Genomic DNA, 20,552 nt, shown 5'->3' on the forward strand with positions numbered 1-20,552 from the left:
CAACTAATTCTGAAAGGAGACCAGACATGTGAGCTCCTATCAGTTTCCAGTAAGTTTCCAGCAGGACAAATCTCTTCTCTCACAGAGCTTGTAGATTCTAAGAAGTAACAGGAGAGACATACCTGTGGACATTTAGGATCTGTTTGGGGAACACAGGGCAAATTTAGATGTCATCTTTCCTTGGCTTCTCCACTGACGGAGCCCTCTCTAAAGCCCTTTCCTAGCTCAGCTTTGATCTGCTCTCAGGCCTGCCAACACACCCGTTTCTCATCTCAGACCTCAATTATTTTATAAGACATACAATCTGGCTTTGATAGTGTACATGGAAAACGGTAGAAAATGCAGGCTGCAGGGGGAAATCTGAATGTGCAAAAATGAACCCACTTATTAGAGAAAACCTCCCCAGTTGGTCTCTAATCAAGAGCTTAGTGATTTGTAATGTTAAGAATGAATGAAGCCGAAGGCAGAAGCGAAGGCTGCTATTGCCATGTGCCATCTATCTGCAGCAGAGGTAGAGACCCCGTCTCCTGTGTTCTAAGGAATTCTCTGTAGACTTTTCCTGATCATCATTTCCTTTCCTCTGTAGTGAAAGCTTTTGGGCTTGAACTCTTTGACACCCTTCAGACACACAAGAAATAGGCTTGATCGTGACCTTGACACTAGCATGAGTTTACCTGTTTGCAAACTGAAGTTCTAGAAAGTGGCACTGAGTTCAGTCTCTCAGGGGTTCATCTATGGGACTTGGAGACGGAGGCAGGCACCTGTCCCTCCCCCAGGGCAGTGTTGCATGGGGAAGGGCTAGAAACGCCAACCGCGGAGCCTCTAACTGTGAGAAAACCCAAGAGCCAGGGCCACCTGGCTGTGGAAATGCTGTTCTTGCTCCCTCCAGGGTCTGCTCAAGCTTTTTCTGCCTCTTCTGTTCCCAAAGAAATCTAACGAGGCCTTAACGTACTATCGCATTTCACATTTTCTATCAGGCTCGTTTATCTTTTACACATCATGAAAAAAACTTGTGAGGCTACCAAGGTATGTTGTGTTGGAGTTGCAGAGAGAAGGCAGGCGGCCCGGTATGTTGTGTTGGAGTTGCAGATAGAAGGCAGGTGGCCCAGGGTGCCTGGGAGGCGCAGTCAGTTAAATGTCCGCCTCTTGGTTTTGGCTCAGGTCGTGATCTCACGGTGCTGTGAGTTCAAGCCCCGTGCTGGGCTCCACACTGTCAACCTGCTTGGGATCCTCTCTTTCCCTCTCTCTCTCTCTCTCTCAAAATAAATAAATAAACTTAAAAGGCAGGAGCCCAGTTAAATCTGAATTTCAGATAAACAACAAATCATTTTCAGGTTTATGCCCCCAGCAATATTTTTATTTGCTAAATCTATTGCTTAGCTTATCGCTTTCTTTTGTCACTCTTTAGTCTGTCATGTTGCTTCTTACTGGCAAGTGTACGAGGAGGGTGAAGGAGCAAGAAGGAAAGAGGAGGAATTTTATGCCCCGTGTCCAGCCTTGGGATCACAGGTTCCTTCTTCTGCTTTCGAGATGCCAGAAGAGGGCTTGAGAGGCCTTCCTGTGATATCCTCAAACCTTCAGGCCAAAGAATGTTCTCTTGGTCGTGTTTTCACAGACTTCGAATTTGACTGTAGAGTGGTGTGAGTTTGAAAGCTGGGTTCTCCAGCAAAGTGAAATTAAAGGGTCCCGGTGAACCGCAAAGCGAGGAAAGCAGCCACAGAGAAAGGGTCTCCGTTCTCCTGGACACAGCAGGCTTTCGTGAGTGACACTGGTCCCATGCCATACGGATGCCACAGTTCACACATGGCAGCTGATTGTGTAACTCCGTTCCGTGGAGGTTAAGTGCAGATACGGTCCCATGTGGATCCTGGCGAATAGGAACAGAATGGGAGAGTGAGGAAAACAAACTGGGAGAAGACGTTAGGACTAACAAGGTTGAAAGCTAAATTTAATGAGTGTTTACCGCGTGCTGGGCATTAATTTACAGGAACTAAACTTGTTGATTCCTCACGATAATGCTGTGAGGTAGGTGTTGGTGTCATTATCCCCATTACAAATGAGGAAACTGAGGCAGCCGAGATCAGATCACTTACTTACTCAAATGAAGTAGCTGGTTAGGGGAGGATACAAACTGGTTCCAGAGCCCACTACACCAAACTATCTCAATCTCCTTCCTCAGCCTGAGCCATCTGTGACAGCAGGGCATGCGGAGAGGTCCCAGTTGCTGAGCTGTTGACACAAGCAAACCTGTTCCTCCTGCAAGCTTCCGGAGACCGAGAGGAGCCTGTGTGGACGCCTGGCCGGGCATCTTCTCCACTGAGCAGCCCCGGGAGCCCAGATAGGGGAGCCAGGCCAGGCTGATGAAATGATCAGGGGAAGCAAATGGGTTGTGAAAAATGATGAAACTGAAAGAATTACATAAGGATTGTTTTTAAGAAAGAGCAAGAGCAAATGACAGGTTTCAGGTCAGAGTTTAATCCAACTAAACGAAGCTCATCTGTTTCCTCTTCTTTTTTTTTTTCCCAAGGCCTTCATTGGCCTCTTGCTACAACATGTTTCAAATATTGTCCTGAGCTCCGAGTTCTTGAGAAGCCAAGGAATGACCACGATTAGGTAGCCTTAGCCTATTAGTCCTTAGCAGGGTGACAGGGGTATCCCACAATCCCAGAAATCATCTCTACTGAAATGGCCAGTGAACTTAGGGAGAAAATAACTCCGGAAGGGCCAAGATCATCACTGTTGCTTTAAAAAGAACTCTACGTAACTCAGAAACCCCTAGGAATGTATGTTGATACCATATTATTACAGAGGTTAAAGGACCCTGCTGGAAACAGATGGGATCTATCTGATTTCCTCTGATACCCTGAGCTAACAACAAAGAAAATTCCTGAAGGTGGTAACACTCGGGTTAAAAAGAACAGTTAGAAGTTCCAAAGAACTCGGTCTGGAAGGACGCCTCTGAGTAAGAAATCATAAATCTTAATGCAGTCACCAACATAGCTAGAAAAACTAGCTATGTCCAAGGCCTGTTCATCTAGAAAAGGATTCTTCTCTTCTCCAGATCACTCAAATGAGTTTTCAAGGTACAAATGATGGCTATAATATATGCAGAAATTAGAAACTGTTAATGACTTAATCCCTCTGAACTCCTAATGAAGTTCTGCAATATTATCCTCTGTATACAGCTTAGTGAACGGAGGCCCACAAAGGATAGGAGTCACCTCCCGTGGTCCCCTGGCAGCCAGCTGTGTAATAAAATGAGATCTCAGGTCCTGTCTTTGTACAAAACAGCAGCTTATTATTGACATTCAAGAAATCTGGAAGCTTGGAGCCCAAAACCCTTTAAAGATGACAAGCTAGACTTAGTTATTTCTCCTTTGCAGTGATTTCTCTAAAGGGAAACAATCCATTTTGGAATTAAAACTCTCCCTTCATATGGCTTATTTTCTAGCATTCAAAATCTGAGCAGGAATAGAGAGGTGGAAAGAGGTGTGCTGGGAACACTTTGATCGTCATCCAGATGCATTATTTGCTTGGAAAGGGTATCAGAGGTCACCTTTCAAACAGGCAGGTGCAGGGTTTCCTTTAAGGAAACACTTCTCCTTCAGCCCGGCCATCACTCCACCATCTCCACCTCATATAACATGGTCCACATTTATATCATTGAATCTGTAAGTGTTAGTATCCTTAGTGTTCTTTTGGGAAAGTGTCTGCCTGAGCTTTAAACACAAGTGAAGGCTGTGTATGTGAGGAGGAACAATCTTGTCCCCGGAACTGTGGCCAGCAAAGCCCTCCTGTGTGGGTTCTGTGGATCCTTAAACAGCAAAACTCAGCATATCCAATACCCACTCAAAACCACCATCGTCACAAGATTTCTGTCTGGACCCCAAAGTTCAGACCGCCCTTGTCTGTCGTCTGCTCTTCTCTTCCTTTCTTCCTGAATCCTGGCTGCCTCACTTCAATAGATAATTAAAATCTTTCTTACTTTCTCAATACTCCGTGGGGAAATTCCACTTTGAAATTCTCTTTTCCCTGTCATTTTTACTTTACAGTTGGGAGGACAGGGATGAGCTAGGAAACAGGATCTCTCTCTCCCTCTCGCATTTTTAAAATGACGTAGGGAGTTTGGACATCCTCCCTACCCCCATCTCCCCTCTTTGATCCTAACCCTGATTCCTGGAGAATTATAGTTTTCCTTTTAACGCTTGCTGATTACCGCACGGGGTGGGAGCAGGACCGGCTGCCCAAGGAAGCGCCCCGGAGAGCCGATTCTAATCTCCGCGAAGCCCCAGCTGCCCCGCGTCGGGGGCCGGGGGGGGGGGGGGGGGGGGGGGGCGCCGAGGTCCCCAGGAGGCCGGTCACAAGCCCGGTTCTGCCGGAGCACGAGAGCAGCAGACACTGGCTGCCCCGGGCCCGCGGTGAGCCCAGCGCGGCGGGGGCGGCTCCACTCCGCCGGGCCGAGTTCGCTGGGGGACAACTTACTGTGCTCGCTGTGCGTCCACACTGCAAACTCCCAAGCGGGAGGGGGAGAAACAGCCAAGGCTGTGTCGTGTCCGAGAGTAGAGGCAACAAAAGAGGAAAGGGGAGAGGGAGGAAAGGAGGGAGGGCGGGCGGGCTGGAGACGCGGGCACTGCCCCCTCTCTCACCCAGAGCGCCCCTCGGATGCTGATGGGGAGACCCTCCAGGAGGGACGGCCCTTTCTTGGCGCCCCCGCCGGCCCGCTGCTCAGACAGGTAGTTGGAGGGAAAAGAACAAAGCTCCCGGTGCAGGCGGGCGGCGGTCCCGGGGCGCCCCGGGGGCGGGGAAGGCAGAGGCCGAGGCGCCGCGCGCCCCGCGCTCCCCGCCGGCGCCCCCCGCCTCCCACCCCGTGCCCGGGGCCCCTCGCCGGCCCCCCATCCGCCTCCCCTCGCGCCTCCGGGTCCTCCGGGAAGCGCTTCCCCCGAAGGCACCGGCGGCCGGCTGCGGAGGAAGTGGGGGGAGCGCAGGGAGGGCGGCGCGGCGAGGTAGGGGGGGGCAGCGCCGGGGAGGAGGCGGGGGGCGGGGCGGGGGGCGGGTGCGCCCCCGAGCAGCGGAGTCGGGCCGGGTACCGACTGCCATCCTGCCGCAATTTCCCTGTGTCATGGCTCCGGTCTCTTAGCAACAGCCGCCAGTCCGGCCGCCCCGAGCAGCGCCAGCCGCCGCCGCCGCCGCCGCCGCCGCCGCCGCCGCGGGCTCAACTCCACCCGGCGGAGCCCGGCGCGCCGCAGCCACACAAAAGAGGCGCTGGGGCCGGCCCGGGAGCGCCGCGGCGGGGCTCGCCGAGAGGCGCAGGAGGAGCGGCGGCGGGGAGCACGGCTCCGAGGCAGGATGCGGGCTGCGGAGGACCTGACACTTCTTGGAAACTCTTGGAAATGGCTCCCGCCACGGCAGCGGGGGGAGCTGCGAACCTGGGGCGGGCGCTCGCCCCCGCTGGGCTGCTGAGCCGCGCTCGGCTGGAGGGCCCCGAGGCGCTGTCCCTGCGCCCCGCCGTCGGCTCGGGCTGAAAAAGTTTCTCCATGGTTCCTTTGTGTCGCCCGAGCGCCCGTTCGCCGGCCCTGACCTGCCCCAGCCTTCCCGGGTAAGTGAGCGATATTGTTTGCTTTTAGTGCTGCCATTTTGAGCAATTCCGTGAGTCCTCAGCCCCCGAGTCGCCCCTCCCCTCCCCTGCGGCCCCAAGCCCCGGTCCCCGGGCTGCTGCTGTTCGGGGAGAGTCGTTTTCCTAGGCGGGCTGCACGGGATGCGCTGCCCAGAAAAAGCGAGCTCGGGATTGCCCTCACTTCGCTCCTGCCTCTGTTCTTTCCAGAGGCGGACTCCCAGCTGCTGCACTCATGTGACTCCAACAGAAATAAGCAGACCCAAAGGCAGGGCAAGGGGTTCGCTGTCCAGCCAATTAGGGAGTGGGGGTCGAGGACCTGGATTGAGTCCCGGGCAGGGCAGGGCGCTCCCAGCCTGTGGGCTGGGAGCCTTAGACGCCGAGTGGAGCTTAATCCATCATGAGCAGAGAAACTTGAATGTCTCTCTTGGAAGCAGTTGTATTTTTAGACATCCCTCCTTTGCTTTCCCCCATGCTCCATTCCTTAACCACGGAAAGACCAGCACCAGGCAGTAAATTGCGAGGGCAGCCAACCTCGACTGCCAAGTTTGTTTCCCTTCATTATGTATGAAGAAAAGCCTCAAAGGTGGGTCTTCCTTGCCATCTGACTTTTGTCAGTATTTCACGTCAGATGGCAATACATTATAATGGAGTTCAGCTTTCAACAGAGCTGAAGGAATAATAAACTAGGGAGTTAATTACTAGCTATTAAACTAATTTTAAAGATCTGTAAACGATTGTTGAAATCCATTCCAATTTTCTTTACATTCTGTCTACCCAAAGCCAAAGCCGCCTTATTGGGGAGAAAAACATGTGGATACCTTCTTTCCCAAAGATGCTCAGCATTCTGGTGCACCTTAGCAATGCCCAACAAAACGTTAGCCCTTCTCTCCTCTTGGAGAGCCCCTGTGCCAACTGAGTCTAGGTTTGTTTCTAAAATGTCTGGCTGCTAAAACCTTAAAATAACTGCAGATCTCCAGATTATTGCATTAAAGATGCTGTAGTCTAGGGATCACTTAAAACAGCAGTCTCTATGTTACAACTACACAATAAATGCGCTTATTTTGGGGGATGACAGATGAACAGTAGCTACTCTTTTTTTTTTTTTTTTTTTTTTTTTTTTACAATCTGTTTGTACTTACTGGTGCAGCCTCTTTTTAAAACAAAATTGTAAAGGCTTATAGATGTATTCTCTACGAACCCCTCTAACCTACCTAGTATTTCTCTTTAGTGAAAACCAACTAAGTTCCAAGGAGACATTGATTTGCAAACATTGCAAAGAGCTGATTACCATTTGCTTTTCCACCAGTGGAGAAAAGATTCTGCCTATATTGATGTAATGGAGGGGATCAAGGGCCAAAGCTCTTTACCCAGGCACCAATTAAAAGCAAAATTCTTCCTAAGTAATCCCACATATTCAAAGGGTAATTTATTCGAAAACATGAATTATTTCATAAAGGGCAAAATACCAAAAGGCTTGTGAGTGGTATCTGAGCCTTTCAAATTCATACAATGCCCTTAATTTTAGCATCTCTATTATAGGAGAGAACACAACCAATGGAACAGAAAATGTTTTACTCTGGGGATCCAGCAGGATTGAAATTTTTAGAAGCTCACAGATATCTGCAAAGACACATCTGTGCATTTACCTACCTGGGCTTTATTATATTAAACAACCAAACTTTCTATAGGATAGTCCATGGATCCTTGCCACCCTCCCTTCCTAAACACGACCTCATGAGAGAAAGATGAAGAAAACAGCTCTCACTTGGGGAGAGGTCATTCTACAAATCATCATTATTATGTAGACTGCTGCACCTAATTAATTGCCTATTCATTTGAATATTGGGAATCTGAAGAGTGCTGTTGGCACATTAATAAGGGGTCAGAAAGCTATTATGGCAGAGTGGCTATTTTTTTTTTTTTCTTTTTAAGATTGTAATTTTCCCACAGGAGGAAAAAAAAAAGGTCTTTCTCTTAGAGATTCTAGGGGACTTCTTAAATTCCCTGATGAGGTTTAGCACATGATACCTTTAAGGGAGTTCCTCTGAGGGAGGAGAGGAGGCCAGAAGGAAGAGCTCAGTTACATAACCAGTTACCTAAAACTAAATATTCCACCCCAAGAAGCTGTCCAGATGTTGCAAAAAAAGTGATGAGGAAAAGGCTGCTTGTCTTTAGCTGTAGGAACATCAAGAGGTGGGAGACAACTTTGGAAAGGGATTTATTATCAGAGGATTGACGTAGTTCTGGTGTTCTCCCCGAAATGAACTCTCCATTAATTATCTGCAGTATATAAGCCGTCTGCCTGCCAGTATGTGACCTTTCATTTTCATCCAGTGATGAAAATTGCTTTTGTCATTATAAAACAGTAACTTTTGTGACTGTTTTAGTGACTTTGAGCTAAACATTGACAAATTCCTCTGCTTAGAGACTTGAACCTCCTGAACTGCTCCCTTGGGCAATCTTCCTATTCCCACAGGACAAAGGGAAAGGCTTTTGCCACGAAAGTCCTCAACCACCTCTTTGAGCCCCCACATTTAGTTTCTACTAATGGTCAGCCCTCCTTCAGCTGCCAGCTGGGAGGGTTTGAAATGAGCCTTGCTGGAATATCACCTACAGAGTGTGTGGGATGAGGGAGGGGGAAGAAAGAAGGCTTTCTCTCAAATTGTTTTATCACCTCCTATCAGTGATTGCAACAGCGTTTCTCGGCCCTAATCCATCTACCCCACCCCCTGGCCTCTACATTCGGCACTCCAGTTAGTGGGTAGCCCTGGGCTGGGGGGGGGGGTACACATGTGGCGAGACCTGGGAGCGGGACAGTCGCAACGCGTGGGATGTTGCTGCAGCCAAGCCTATACCCTCTGACTGTCTTCCTCTGCTTTGCAGCAGGAGGAGGTGGCCGAGCAGCTAGTGGGCAGTTGGCGCCCCCCACTACTCAAGCCTCCGCCCCAGAAACTAGCCGCGCACCGCACCGGCTCACCATGATCGCCACCGGTGGCCTACTGAGGATTTCCGCCAGAAAGCAGGATCCCCTCCGGCCCCCAAGCCAGGTCCCCAAACGCAAGCGGAAAGCCAAGAAAAGGCGCAAGAACGACGTGGTGGTGGTAAAAGGCAAGCTAAAGCTGTGCTCCATCTCGGGGCTCATTGCCCTCTGCGGGATCCTGGTGCTGCTGGTGGGCATAGCCATGGCGGTGGTGGGCTACTGGCCCAAGGCCAACGGGGCCAATAGGGAAGGGGGTAAGCAGCTGCCGCCCGCAGCCAGCGGCCACCGCGTCCCGACCACGGCCAGTAGCAGCAGCAGTGGGAGCAAAAACCGGTCCAGGAGCCACCTGGGGACTCCGGGGGGTGTCAACTCCAGTTCGGTGGGTGCGCCCCGAAGCACCCCTCCAGCGCGGTCAGCCTCCCCTTCGTCCTCCTCCTCGTCGGTGGGTTTCTTCTTCCGCGTCTTCTCCGGATACCTGCACTCCGACAAGCTCAAGGTCTTCGGGCCCCTCATCATGGGCATAGGCATCTTCCTCTTCATCTGCGCCAACGCGGTGCTCCACGAGAACCGAGACAAGAAGACCAAGATCATCAACCTGCGGGACCTCTACTCCACCGTCATCGACGTGCACAGCCTCCGCGCTAAAGACCTGGCGGCCGCCGCGGCTGCGGCCGCCGCCGCCGCCTCCTCGTCCTCCGCCCCCACCTCGGCGACCCCCGGAACCGCGCCGCTCAACGGCTTCCTCAGCTACGTGCAGTCGCGGGGCCTGGAGCTGAAGCCCGGGAGCTGCAGCGGCGGCTCAGGGGACGCCTTCGGGGCGGCGGCGTTGCTGGCCAGGGGCTCGTGGCCTCACCCCGCGGCGCTAGGCGGGGGCGGTGGCGGGGCCAAGGAAGCCGCGTCCCCGCCGGACCTGGCCTCGTCTCCGCGCTGCCCGCGGGAGTCCCCGAGCCTGACGGAGGCCGTGTACAGCATCTACCGCGAGCGCTCGGGCGTGGCTGGACGTCGCCGGGCCGCCGCCGCTGCCGCCGCCGCTGTGGCCGCTGCCGCCGCCGCCACCGCGGCCGCCAGCAGCGGCGGCAGCCCGGCGCCCTGCAGCCCACCCGAGAGCTGGGGGCGCCAGAGCACCGCCAGCTCCCTCGTGGGCTCTTCGCTGAGCGCCTTCGCGTTACTACCCTTGCAAGGGGACCGCGACGGGGATGGGGACGGGGACGCGGAGGGCTTGAGCTGCAGCTGGCAGAGGCCGCCTGGGGAACGCGGCTCCCGGGAGATCCCAAGGGGCGAGCTCGACCTGAGCTTGACCGACCTCCGCGGCGCCCCGGGCTGCTCGCGTTGGGCGCCCAGCGAGCTGGAGGAGCCCGAGGGCGCGGCGGCGGCGGCGGCGGCGGCGCGCACCGCCAGGGGGCAGGGTGGCCGCCTGCCCAGGACCGGCAGGTACGCCGCCCTGCGGCGCCGCAGCACTAGCGGGCTGCCGGACTACCGGGCGCCGCCGTCCCCCGAGCCCCCACCCTCCCCGCGCAGCGCGGAGCTGGACTCGAGCCTTCTGGCCCAAGCTGCCTCCCCCTCCCCGCCCCTGCGGCTGGAGGACTCGCCCCCCGCCAGGCCGGACTCGCCGAGCTCCCAGTCGGACGACCCTTCCTGCTGCAATAAGGGCTACAGCCCCCTGCGGGAGGCTGGCACCTCTTTGGAGTCAGTTGTGCAAGCAGTAGCCAGTAAAAGTCCAGACTGTGAGGCCGCCACGGCCCCGGGTGCGGAGCCGAGCCCCCCGGAGGATCCCAGCCAAGGGCCACCTAAGGCCCAGCCACCTCAGCCGGTGCAGAGGCAGTTTACAAACAAGGAGAAACTCTTTATGATTTCCCGGTCTCATGCCATAGGGGTAGAGGATGGAGAGCTGGAAAGTACTGGCATTTAGGGCAAGAGGGAGCAAGGGGGCGGGGGGGGGGGGGGGAAGGAGTGAGAAAACTGGGGAAATGCCCACTCCAATCTCCAATCGGCAAATTTAACATTTCCCTCTTTCCCTGTGGACTCATCCGAGGAAATCGTCCAATACCCAAAGAGCTGCAGAATGTTATCCTTGAATTGCGTTCACAAGATTCCTGTAGATAACTCCAAGCAAAATTTTTTTTTAAAGCCAGCTAGTCTTTCATGTCCGATGGTGATTGTACGTTCCATGAAAACCAAATGTATTAAAAAGTCAGCAATCTAGTTCATTAGATAAAATTCTCTTAATTTTCTTAGGATCAAAATAATATATTTTTGACAGTAACTGTGCACTTTACTCCAACTTCCCACCCCCCCTTCATTTCCCTAACCCTGTACTCTGCTGCTGGTTTTGTCCATAGCTGCTTGTGAATGACAAGCTTCCTTTCTCTTATGCTTTTGTGGAGCATGGAAGGGGTTGTCCGCAGTTCTTTTAGAACTGACCTTACTAGAGGAAGTCAAAGCCAGAAGCAGGAGTATGTCAGGAAAGAGCACTTTCCTTGCCCTACCCCACACTGCTCCAATAGCCCAAAGGCCTCTTTATTTTTTAAAAGGGTATTTACATTTTGCTACTAGGGTATCTGATGGAGAAGGGGAGGGGCAGCATCTAGATGGACTGTTACATTCCCAAATTCACTCTACCAAGTACACGATACTTTCTTGAGTATTATCACACGTGTATTGCAAATAGCGTTATTAAAAATCTTTTTTTAATAAAAGAAGTTTCCAAACAAACAGTTAACCATAATATTGCCTCCTTTTGCCTTGGAACTAATGCTTCTAACACATTAAACATTTAACAGTTCAGCTGGTAAAATCTAAAATATTTTGCTATGACACTGTACTATGATAGTAGGTATCCGCCCCCAAAGTGCTCTGTGCTATCATGACTCCATCCATTTCCAGTATATTTTTAACTTTTAAATACAGGGTAGTATTGAACATTTGGGAGTTTCTCTTTCAAATAGAATGAGACATTAAATAAATAGTAATTTTCTATAATACTTCTAGTTTACCTCAAAGTATTAATTTATGGAGCACCAGGCTTAATGGCCCCTTTTCATCCTCTTGGATTTGACTTATTTGGTTTTGATTTTAAGTTCAGGATCTCAAATCCATGGCCTACATAGGCTAAAAAGATAATGTTTTAATAATTTGGGAGATTGTTTACAGTTGATTTTATTAAAAGTCAGCTACTTACTCTTTAAGAATAGTAGACGAGGTACCATTTTGATGCCTCTTCCTTGGAATGTGAGAGCCGAGAATCTCCAGAATGGTATTACTTGCTTTGGGCCATTTGGAAATGAGGCCTCATTGTAGGAGGCTAAAATACAGATTTTAAAGGAAAAAAACAGCCAAAGATGTCATGTTTGGTCTCCCTGGGTGAAGCAGTGAGTGGGTCCAGTGGGAAGAGTGCAGATTCAGGAGTGAGACTAGACCCCAGCTCTCAGCATTTGCTAGCTGTGTAACTTTGAACAGAAACAAATGCTGAGTCTCAGTCATTCGATCTATGAAATGGGGATAATGAGACATACCTCATAAAGGTATGAGAGTGTTGGACAAGGGGTTATAGGTACAGAGCAGAGTACCTGGCTCAGAGTGTGCACTCAGTAAATTGTTCCTGTAATTACTATTATCATTATAATAAGTTGTCTGCATGCACTATAGAAGAGTAACCCTTCCTTCAACTTGAGCTCAAGAAAGCCTGGCTAAAATCTGGAATATCCACTTATTATCTGCATAACCTTAGGCAAATCACTAATCCCTCTGGGCTTCAGGTGGATGATAGAATCTCTCTGATTGCCTTCAGCTCTAGAAGCTTTACTTCAATTCAGGGTATTTGTTTTGTCCTAGATATAATCATATTTGTACATACAACTTTGCAAAGTGAATATACTTCGTAAACTACCATTTAGTGTAACTTTGAAAGGACCTAATTTATTTCCAGATTGGATCTGCATTAAGCTATTAACTCACTTTAAAGCTCTGGACTAATATATTTGGTTCTTCTATATAGCATACATGAGCTTCCACTGGTAAGAGTGACAAGCAAGTGTAATGACACCTCCAGGCAGTGTTAAATTTCAAGCGTCTCTATTGTTTTATCACACTCCCCCCAAATTTCTAATTTCCTTAGTTTCTTTTCTCCATCATCTTGCATATTGTGTAATACACTGAGTTTGATGGGCTGTTTTAAAGGGAAAACAGGGGCACCTGGGTGGCTAAGTCTGTTGGGCTTCTGACTCTTGATTTTGGCCCAGGTCATGATCCAAGTTTGAGATCAAGCCCCGGGTCCAGCTCTGCACTAAGCATGGAACCTACTTGGGGTTCTGTCTCCCCCTCCCTCTCTGCCCCTTCCCTACTCCTGGTGTCTCTCTCAAAATAAATAAATAAACATTAAAAAAAAAAAAAAGAAAATAAGCTCCAGTGCTCTGAAATACTGTTTCTAGTCCTCAGAAAAATGTACTGTAAGACATTTAGCAAATAATAAAGCCCTACCTCTTAGTTTAAACAGAGGTGGGCATAATAACATTTATCCCTTACAAACTTTAGAAAGTTCAATCCAACCGGGGCGCCTGGGTGGCGCAGTCGGTTAAGCGTCCGACTTCAGCCAGGTCACGATCTCGCGGTCTCGCGGTCCGGGAGTTCGAGCCCCGCGTCGGGCTCTGGGCTGATGGCTCAGAGCCTGGAGCCTGTTTCCGATTCTGTGTCTCCCTCTCTCTCTCTGCCCCTCCCCCGTTCATGCTCTGTCTCTCGCTGTCGCAAAAATAAATAAACGTTGAAAAAAAAAAAAAAAAAGAAAGTTCAATCCAACCAATTGACTAGACTCAGCAATGCCAAGTGCCTGGTTATATGAAACAGATTAAACAGACACTTGTAGCTCAGAAATTAAATAACTTCAGGGGAGCCTGGGTAGCTAAGTCGGTTGAGCGTCCAACTTAAGCTCGGGGCATGATCTCACAGTGTGTGGGTTCAAGCCCCGCATCTGGCTCTGTGCTGACAGCTCAGAGCCTGGAGCCTGCTTCAGATTCTCTGTCTCCCTTTCTCTCTAGCCCTCCCCCTGCTTGCACTCTGTCTCTCTCTGTCTCAAAAATAAACAAAAAATAAATTAACTTCAGCAAACAATTTATCTTAGTATTAAATCGTATCTATCTTAACCATTCAGCAATTTTACTGGATCTTTTTTCTCCCCCTGAAGATAAAAAAGGCTAAGCTCAGTTTTCCAAGTCTTGGGAGGAGCCCAGGCTTTCATCGGCCCTCAGAAGGAGTCCTCTGCAATTATGCCAATGGTAATTTACAATCCTCCCTTTTGCGGGAGTGGAGATCTGCGATAATAATGCTAGATTTTTGCTCACTACTTCCTGTGGGCCATGTTCTGTTCTATATGCTTTGTGTATATTATCTCAATTACTCCTCGAAGCAGCTCTGTTGAAGTAACATTATTATCCCCATTTTACTGAGAAAGACACTGAGGTCAGGATGGTGGAGCGCTTGCCCAGGTTCAAACAGCTGGTAAATGGAGGAGCCAGGATTTATACAGAGTTTTGAGGATTCTCTGGACCTTAATCCAAACTGGCATTTCTAGAGACCATCAGAATATCCTCTACCTTCTTAGCTTCCTGCTAGATCCTTTCCCGGAAACTATTCTTAGAGACTTGCAGAGAAGTGTTAGGGTGCGCGGCCAGTTTAAAAGCTGGAATTTGCATTTAAGTCTTCAGGCTGGCATCAACAAAGCTTTTCTCGGTGCGACTTACAGGGTTTGTTGTACCAAAATCAACAGGACTATCTGAAGGGATCTTGGACATCATGGAACCCTTCCCTCCTTTATTTATAAATGAGATTGCTAAGAATTAGAAAGATGACAATTTGTTCAAAGGCAAATAAAATAGCAGTGGCAGGACTAGAAAGCTAAGACTGTTGTGATTGCAACAGTGGACATACACATCCCCCCTCCTCTACCAACCAAAACTCTGTCCTGTACGAACTAGCTGGGTGAAATGGGCAAGCTGCTTAGCCTCTCTGTGTCTCAATTTCCTTTTCCATACAATGGTAATAATAATGCTCCCTACCTCTAGGGGACCAGACTGAAGATTCAATGAATTACCGTCTGTGTAAGAGCGTTTGCAACAGGCGTGGCACGTGGAGAGTGTCATAAAAAGTTTTTTTTTTTTTTTTAGTTTTATTTAAAATAGAATTAAACTGTTAAACCAAATCATTTTGTATGACTTTCCTTTTTATTCACAGAATAATTTCAGGTTTAAAAATCTGAAGTTTAAGGCAACATAGCATAGGGGCTCAAAGGATGCCTTGGAGGGTTACATAACACTTCACCTAGGTTTCCACATCTGTTAAAGGAGATAATAAATAGCATCCGACTCGTGGCATTCATTATTTAAATGAGGGTTAGATACACTAATATACTCAAAGAACTCAGAACCACCCCTGGCACAAATAAACCTCAGTCACTGTGAATTACTGTTATTAAGGCAACATACAGAAAATTAATTAGTAGGCTAAATTTATTACTCAGTTGTTAGGGACAGCCATAAACTTACTGTGCTGAGAAGTCTGTATAGTTTAAGTATATTGGAAAGAAAAAATAGACCTTGCGAAATGAGAATCGAGGCTACTGCAAGGTCCCCAGTAGAACGTAGAACTAATGACAGGTATGTGCCCCTCAGGGTCCCATCATCATAATATGTAACAACAAATGCGAGCGCAAACTGCTTACATGGCTGCACTTGGTCATGAGTATTGCTTTTCCGCTACTGAGGCAGGTTCCATCAGAAAGGCCAGGCTAGCCATGTAGTCTGGGCCCCATTCTGTCCGAGGAGTGCCCAACATGGGCCAGGTGTCTGTTCATCTATTCACATTTCTAGACGAAAGTTTTTTCCATACTAGTTTTCTCTTTCATCATTTTGGGTTCTTCAAGATGCACTTTTGAAATTCTCTTTTTGGGTTAAGGAACTTTAAAAAAAAAAAAAAAAAAAAGCCCTTCAGATGGCTCAGCCGGTTAAGCCTCTGACTTTGGCTCAGGTCATGATCTCACATTTGTGAGTTCGAGCCCCACATCGAGCTCTGTACTAACAGCTCAGAGCCTGGAGCCTGCTTCAGATTCTGTGTCTCGTCCTCTCTCTGCCTCTCCCCTGCTCACACTTGTTTCTCTCTGCCTCTCAATAATAAATAAATAAATGATGAAAAAAAAATTTTTTTAAAGCCCTCCAACAGCGTAAGATTAGAACAAACTAAATCTATGAATTTGTATTTGATGGGAATAGCATTTTTGTCTAAATGCAAAAATACATTTTATGGTCAAATAAAGGATAGGATTGATATTCGTGGAGGTTGTTTTCTGTAGACCCAGACTATTTATTTTGTATTTTTTGGCTAAAAATCATTGGGTGAATATTTAGACTAAGTTTTTGAATGACTCACTCTGAAAAGTATTTTGAGACTTTTTTTTTTTCTTTCCAGGGAAATCATCTTTGAGCTTTTTTCCTTCAAAAAGGGATGAATCTCCTTAAATGGATGGCAAATTATATGTTTTTTAAAATATTAAGTCACTACAAATTGGTGGATCCATTTGCATTAACAACTTCAGTCAAACACTGCCTATCACTCTCTAAAACCAGATGAGCTCCTTATTATGTGTGTCATCTATTTCTTTATGATGTCAGAGAAGCACTGGGATGGTGTTGGGTCTAAATATGGTCATGAACCACAGTAGGAGTTATAAAGCCTGCCATCCTGGGAATTTTGCCTTCACTACTGAGCCGGGGGCACATTAGGGTTTCTACCATCTGAAAATACATTTATTCAATTTTAAACTCACCCCGAATCCTTACCCCATCAGTAATTGCTAGCCTGTGATATGGCCCTGCATGACAAACAGGACATTTGGCTGATTCATTGCTAAGATAACAGAGGTTTTTTTTTTTTTTTTTGCTCAGGATGTTGCCAGTCAAAGACTAAAAAAGCTTATGCAGATTCACCTGGAATGTCACAAAACATGTGTCTGTTGCAATAACGTGTGAGGCTTACCTTTGCTTAGGACACCACACTGCGAATCAGCCCTACTAAGGGCAGGAAGGTTGACTGTCAATCACATGGGAAGAAAACGGGGCATAAACCCAGAGGTGGAAGAAAAAGAGAATCCTGGGGAAAGAAAAGAAGAAAAAGATGAAGTCAGCTATGAAAGCTTTTTGTTTCACAAATGAGCACGTGATCATTTGGCTTGGAGATCCTTTGTTTGTAGACAAGTGTCTTAAACTGAAACATTACAATAACTTTTATTCTTAACTGACTGAGCCACCCAGGCGCCCCTAATAACTTTTATTCTTTAGAAAATCTTTCAGCAAATGCAGAGTTGGACATTAATTTGCGTATTTTTCAGTATTTAAGAAATTCAACATAACATTGTGCTATTGACACAAATCCACTAGAGTCTAAGAACTGAACATCTAAAAATGTTTAATAGCAGGAAAGAAACTTATGGTCAAATTTACAAAGAATTGCTTTTATGTTGAAAAATCTGAGGATCTTTATGTCTATACTGTCAAAGAAAGAAAATATGCCAGTTATTAGTTGTAATGGTGTATTAGGACAACTGAAGCAAAGCAGGCCAAAAATCTGCTTTGTCTTTGTGTAGGACTTTGGCCATGGCTTTGTTTTACAATTGCCTCATCACTCCGTTTTGTACAGACATAACTTACAAGAGAATAATTTCACCTGTAGGAGTAAACAGCTTTGTTGGAAGCAGCTGCCCTTTCAGTAAAATACATAATTCATTTTGGGTTAAATTGCTTTATTTCTTTTTCAAGATCCATTTTAACTGCCTATCATAAGTCAGGCAGGTGCTGTGCTAGGTGGAAAGGATTAAACCTTATAAGACATAATTCCAGACCACAGGGTCTTGCAGATCTCATGGACATAGGCACATAACCAATAATTTCAATACAATGTGAGTGTCACGAGAGAGTTATGATGTGGACCCTACAGCTGAATCTTGAGATATGAAGAAAATGTCAGCTAGGTGCAAAAAGTTGGAGAACAGTAGAATGGAGCATGAGCAACTATGTGGATGCAAAATGCACTTCAGCAAGTTAGACTTTCAGAAGATAACTTACACTTGACTTTTCCCCAGAACCCCCATAATCTCAGAGTGAAATACTTATTTTGAAAAACAAAACAAAAAACCAACAAAACCCGTATCTATCTATCTGTCTGTCCATCTCTCTATCTCCTCTTATAAGTAGTAGAAACATATTTGGAATTAAGATGAAAGTGATTTGGGTGTTAAAAGACTCAAAATGTATACTCTTTACCATTAGATATCTAATTACTCCCTATTTATAACTGACTTCAACTGGCAAGAATTCTTGAATACTGAGAAGTATCGGTACATGGACGAATGAACCATATTCTCATTGGACCCACACCATCTTCATGAGCAAGAATGATTTTTGCTGAATTATATACTGCTTTAAAATGACAGTTTAATTTAAATATTCAGGTGTGGGAAACCATTTCTCGAGATGTAGTATAAAGGGATAAAGCTGGGTGGGGAATCTGCTATTTGGGAATGCTTTGTATGTTTCCGGCATGGTGGATAGTGTTGCATTGATCCATGTACTGTGAGGCTTGGATAAACTTGAGGATATTTTAGCGGGCTACAGGGCATTTTTGCAGAATCTAGACCTGATAATTGAATGTATTTCTACAGCAATTTGCAACGTCATTTATATTAGATCAAAAATAATTTATCTTTGTTAATAAAGAGTCCCATCGTGATCTTTTCCCTCACTCTCATGTTCCTAGCAAAAATGAAGATTAGTTCAGGCCTAGTTATCCTTTTATGAATGTGTACAAGACACGTACAAGCATTCTTTACAAATTGGCACCAAAAGACTGTGCTTTCTAATTTCTAAACAGGCAATAATTTTTTAAATTTTTAATTAAACAATTTTTTTAATGTTTATTTTTGAGAGAGAGAGAGAGAGAGAAAGAGAGAGACAGGGCATGAGTAAGGGAGGGGGAGAGAGAGAGGGAGACACAGAATCCCAAGCAGGCTCCAGGCTCTGAGCTGTCAGCACAAAGCCCAGTGTAGGGTTCGAACTCACAAAGTGAGAAACCATGACCTGAGCCAAAGTCATATCTTAACAGACTTGGCCACCCAGGTGCCCCTAAACAGGCAATCATTTTGGGATAGTTACAAAACCCGATTCAGCCAGAATAATTGTTTGGTACTGTATACATGCAGCCTAAATACTTCATTTACTCACAAAGCTTCCAACTAAAAGATACCTCCCCTCCAAGAATAATCTACTTTTCAATACAAATATTCCCTTAAAGTAAAAAAAAAAAAAAAAAAAAAAAATTAGTTTTCTTCTGTTTTTTTGAATTCCCCATATTTTGTTTTCTCCAAGATCTTTTTAGCGCTTCAAGCAGTGAAGGCAAAAGTATGAAATGTGTTTTTTCTTTTTTCTAAACCACCAAAGTGAGAATTTTGCCAAAGCACTTTCCATTGCGCATAAAGTCCAACAGATACTGTCAATTGCAGTTTTATTGTCACAGCCGCCAAATAAATCTTTCATAGAAGATATATTTATGGGTAAGAGGCTTATAATTTGGAAATACTGATAGATAAAGTACTATGGTTAATACAGCATGGTAAATGATGTCGGGAAGCAAATTGAATTCTTGATAGAGCAAGAAAATTCAAAAGACTAATTTGGTGACCTAACTGCTAATCCTTCAGCTTATATAACCACGCATCTCGATGTGTTTGGAGCACAAACACACGCAAAATATGGAGCACAAAATATAACCTCAGTGCTTGTGCACTTGATTGTACAATTTCTTCCACTTGTATTCTTAATCATTCAGAATCATCTGTATTCATTTCAGTTTCATGCCTGAGAACGTTTCTTGATTTATTAGTCTTGCTTGCTTGAGATTACTACTTTAGAAAAAAATGAATACATTTATAATAATAGTAATAATAATAATAATAACAACAACAACGGGCTTACAGGAGAACAAAAATAATTTGAGTACGTTACTAATACTATAGTAGTCGCTTGCACCCAGTTTTTTTATATCTTTTCAAATAGAGAGTGAATTGGACGATATCTTCTTGAAACATGTCCTGCCCAAAAGCCAAAACACAACAAAAATGTGCCTCTGCAACTTCCTCATTTCTTAAATCCCATGAACGTTGGACTCGAGAAAACTTTATTTTCATGGCGCGTTCTAAGTTGAGATATGGGGGTGAACGCTTTCCAAGATTTCTTTTATCACAACATGAATGGAAAGGAAACTTAATAATGCTATAAATGCTTTTTAAAAAATGCCAGCTTTGATGAAGTTGATGGCAATTAAACATAACACTTACAAATAAATTGAATAGAGCATCTGGCCAGCCAGTAAGTATGAATCATCTCCAATGGAAGTACAGAGTAATAGTAAAATAACTAACTAAATAAATAAATAAATAAATAAGGTGATACGAAAACAAACAAACAAAAACGTATTTCAGGCATGATCAGAGCCATGAGTAAAAACAATCCGAGTTGATGTGTAGCAATTTCTAACGCAACATAATTTTTGAAAATTATTTAGTGATTGTATAAATGTGACATGCCTGGAAAATGTTAATTAAACTGGTTTACACAATGGTTGAGATGTTTAATTATTTAGCCATGTTCCCACAGTCATGAGCAAGGCAATTGTAAGCTCCAGTTCCACAAGGCTGTTTTGGATTGTAGCCCCTGGAGCTGGTGGTTGAATGAAGAACCTTTCTAGCCACTGAAAATGAAAAGGTCCTAGGAGTGTCCACCTCATTCGTCTTTGATTTCATTTACGGATGTTAGGAAGAACAACTTCAGTGGCGAGCCGAGCGAGTATCGCCTCGCACACTGAATTATGGAAATACAGCAGTAAGATATTTGGTGGGGGTCAGAATGAAAACTCCAGCCATTG

At 46.4% G+C, this 20,552-nt stretch overlaps 1 protein-coding gene and 1 long non-coding RNA gene across 2 annotated transcripts; one reads left to right on the forward strand and one right to left on the reverse strand.

Moving 5' to 3' along the window:
- Positions 1 to 1,335: 1,335 nt before the first annotated feature.
- Positions 1,336 to 4,969, reverse strand: LOC147575510 (uncharacterized). Its single transcript, XR_015242465.1, has 2 exons — positions 4,483 to 4,969; positions 1,336 to 1,867 (listed from the first exon to the last, which is right to left on the reverse strand). It is a non-coding gene; the product is annotated as an uncharacterized LOC147575510 (long non-coding RNA).
- Positions 4,970 to 5,068: 99 nt separating this feature from the next.
- TMEM200C (transmembrane protein 200C) lies at positions 5,069 to 11,306 on the forward strand. The gene is made up of 2 exons (XM_086682505.1): positions 5,069 to 5,596; positions 8,498 to 11,306. Exon 2 carries the CDS (start codon positions 8,593 to 8,595, stop codon positions 10,501 to 10,503), a length of 1,911 nt encoding a protein of 636 aa, XP_086538631.1. The 5' UTR covers positions 5,069 to 5,596; positions 8,498 to 8,592; the 3' UTR covers positions 10,504 to 11,306.
- Positions 11,307 to 20,552: the final 9,246 nt, after the last annotated feature.

The sequence above is a fragment of the Puma concolor genome, chromosome D3 (genome assembly GCF_028749965.1).
Source record: "Puma concolor isolate L17-30 chromosome D3, mPumCon1.1.hap2, whole genome shotgun sequence".
In the NCBI taxonomy this organism is placed as follows: domain Eukaryota; kingdom Metazoa; phylum Chordata; class Mammalia; order Carnivora; family Felidae; genus Puma; species Puma concolor.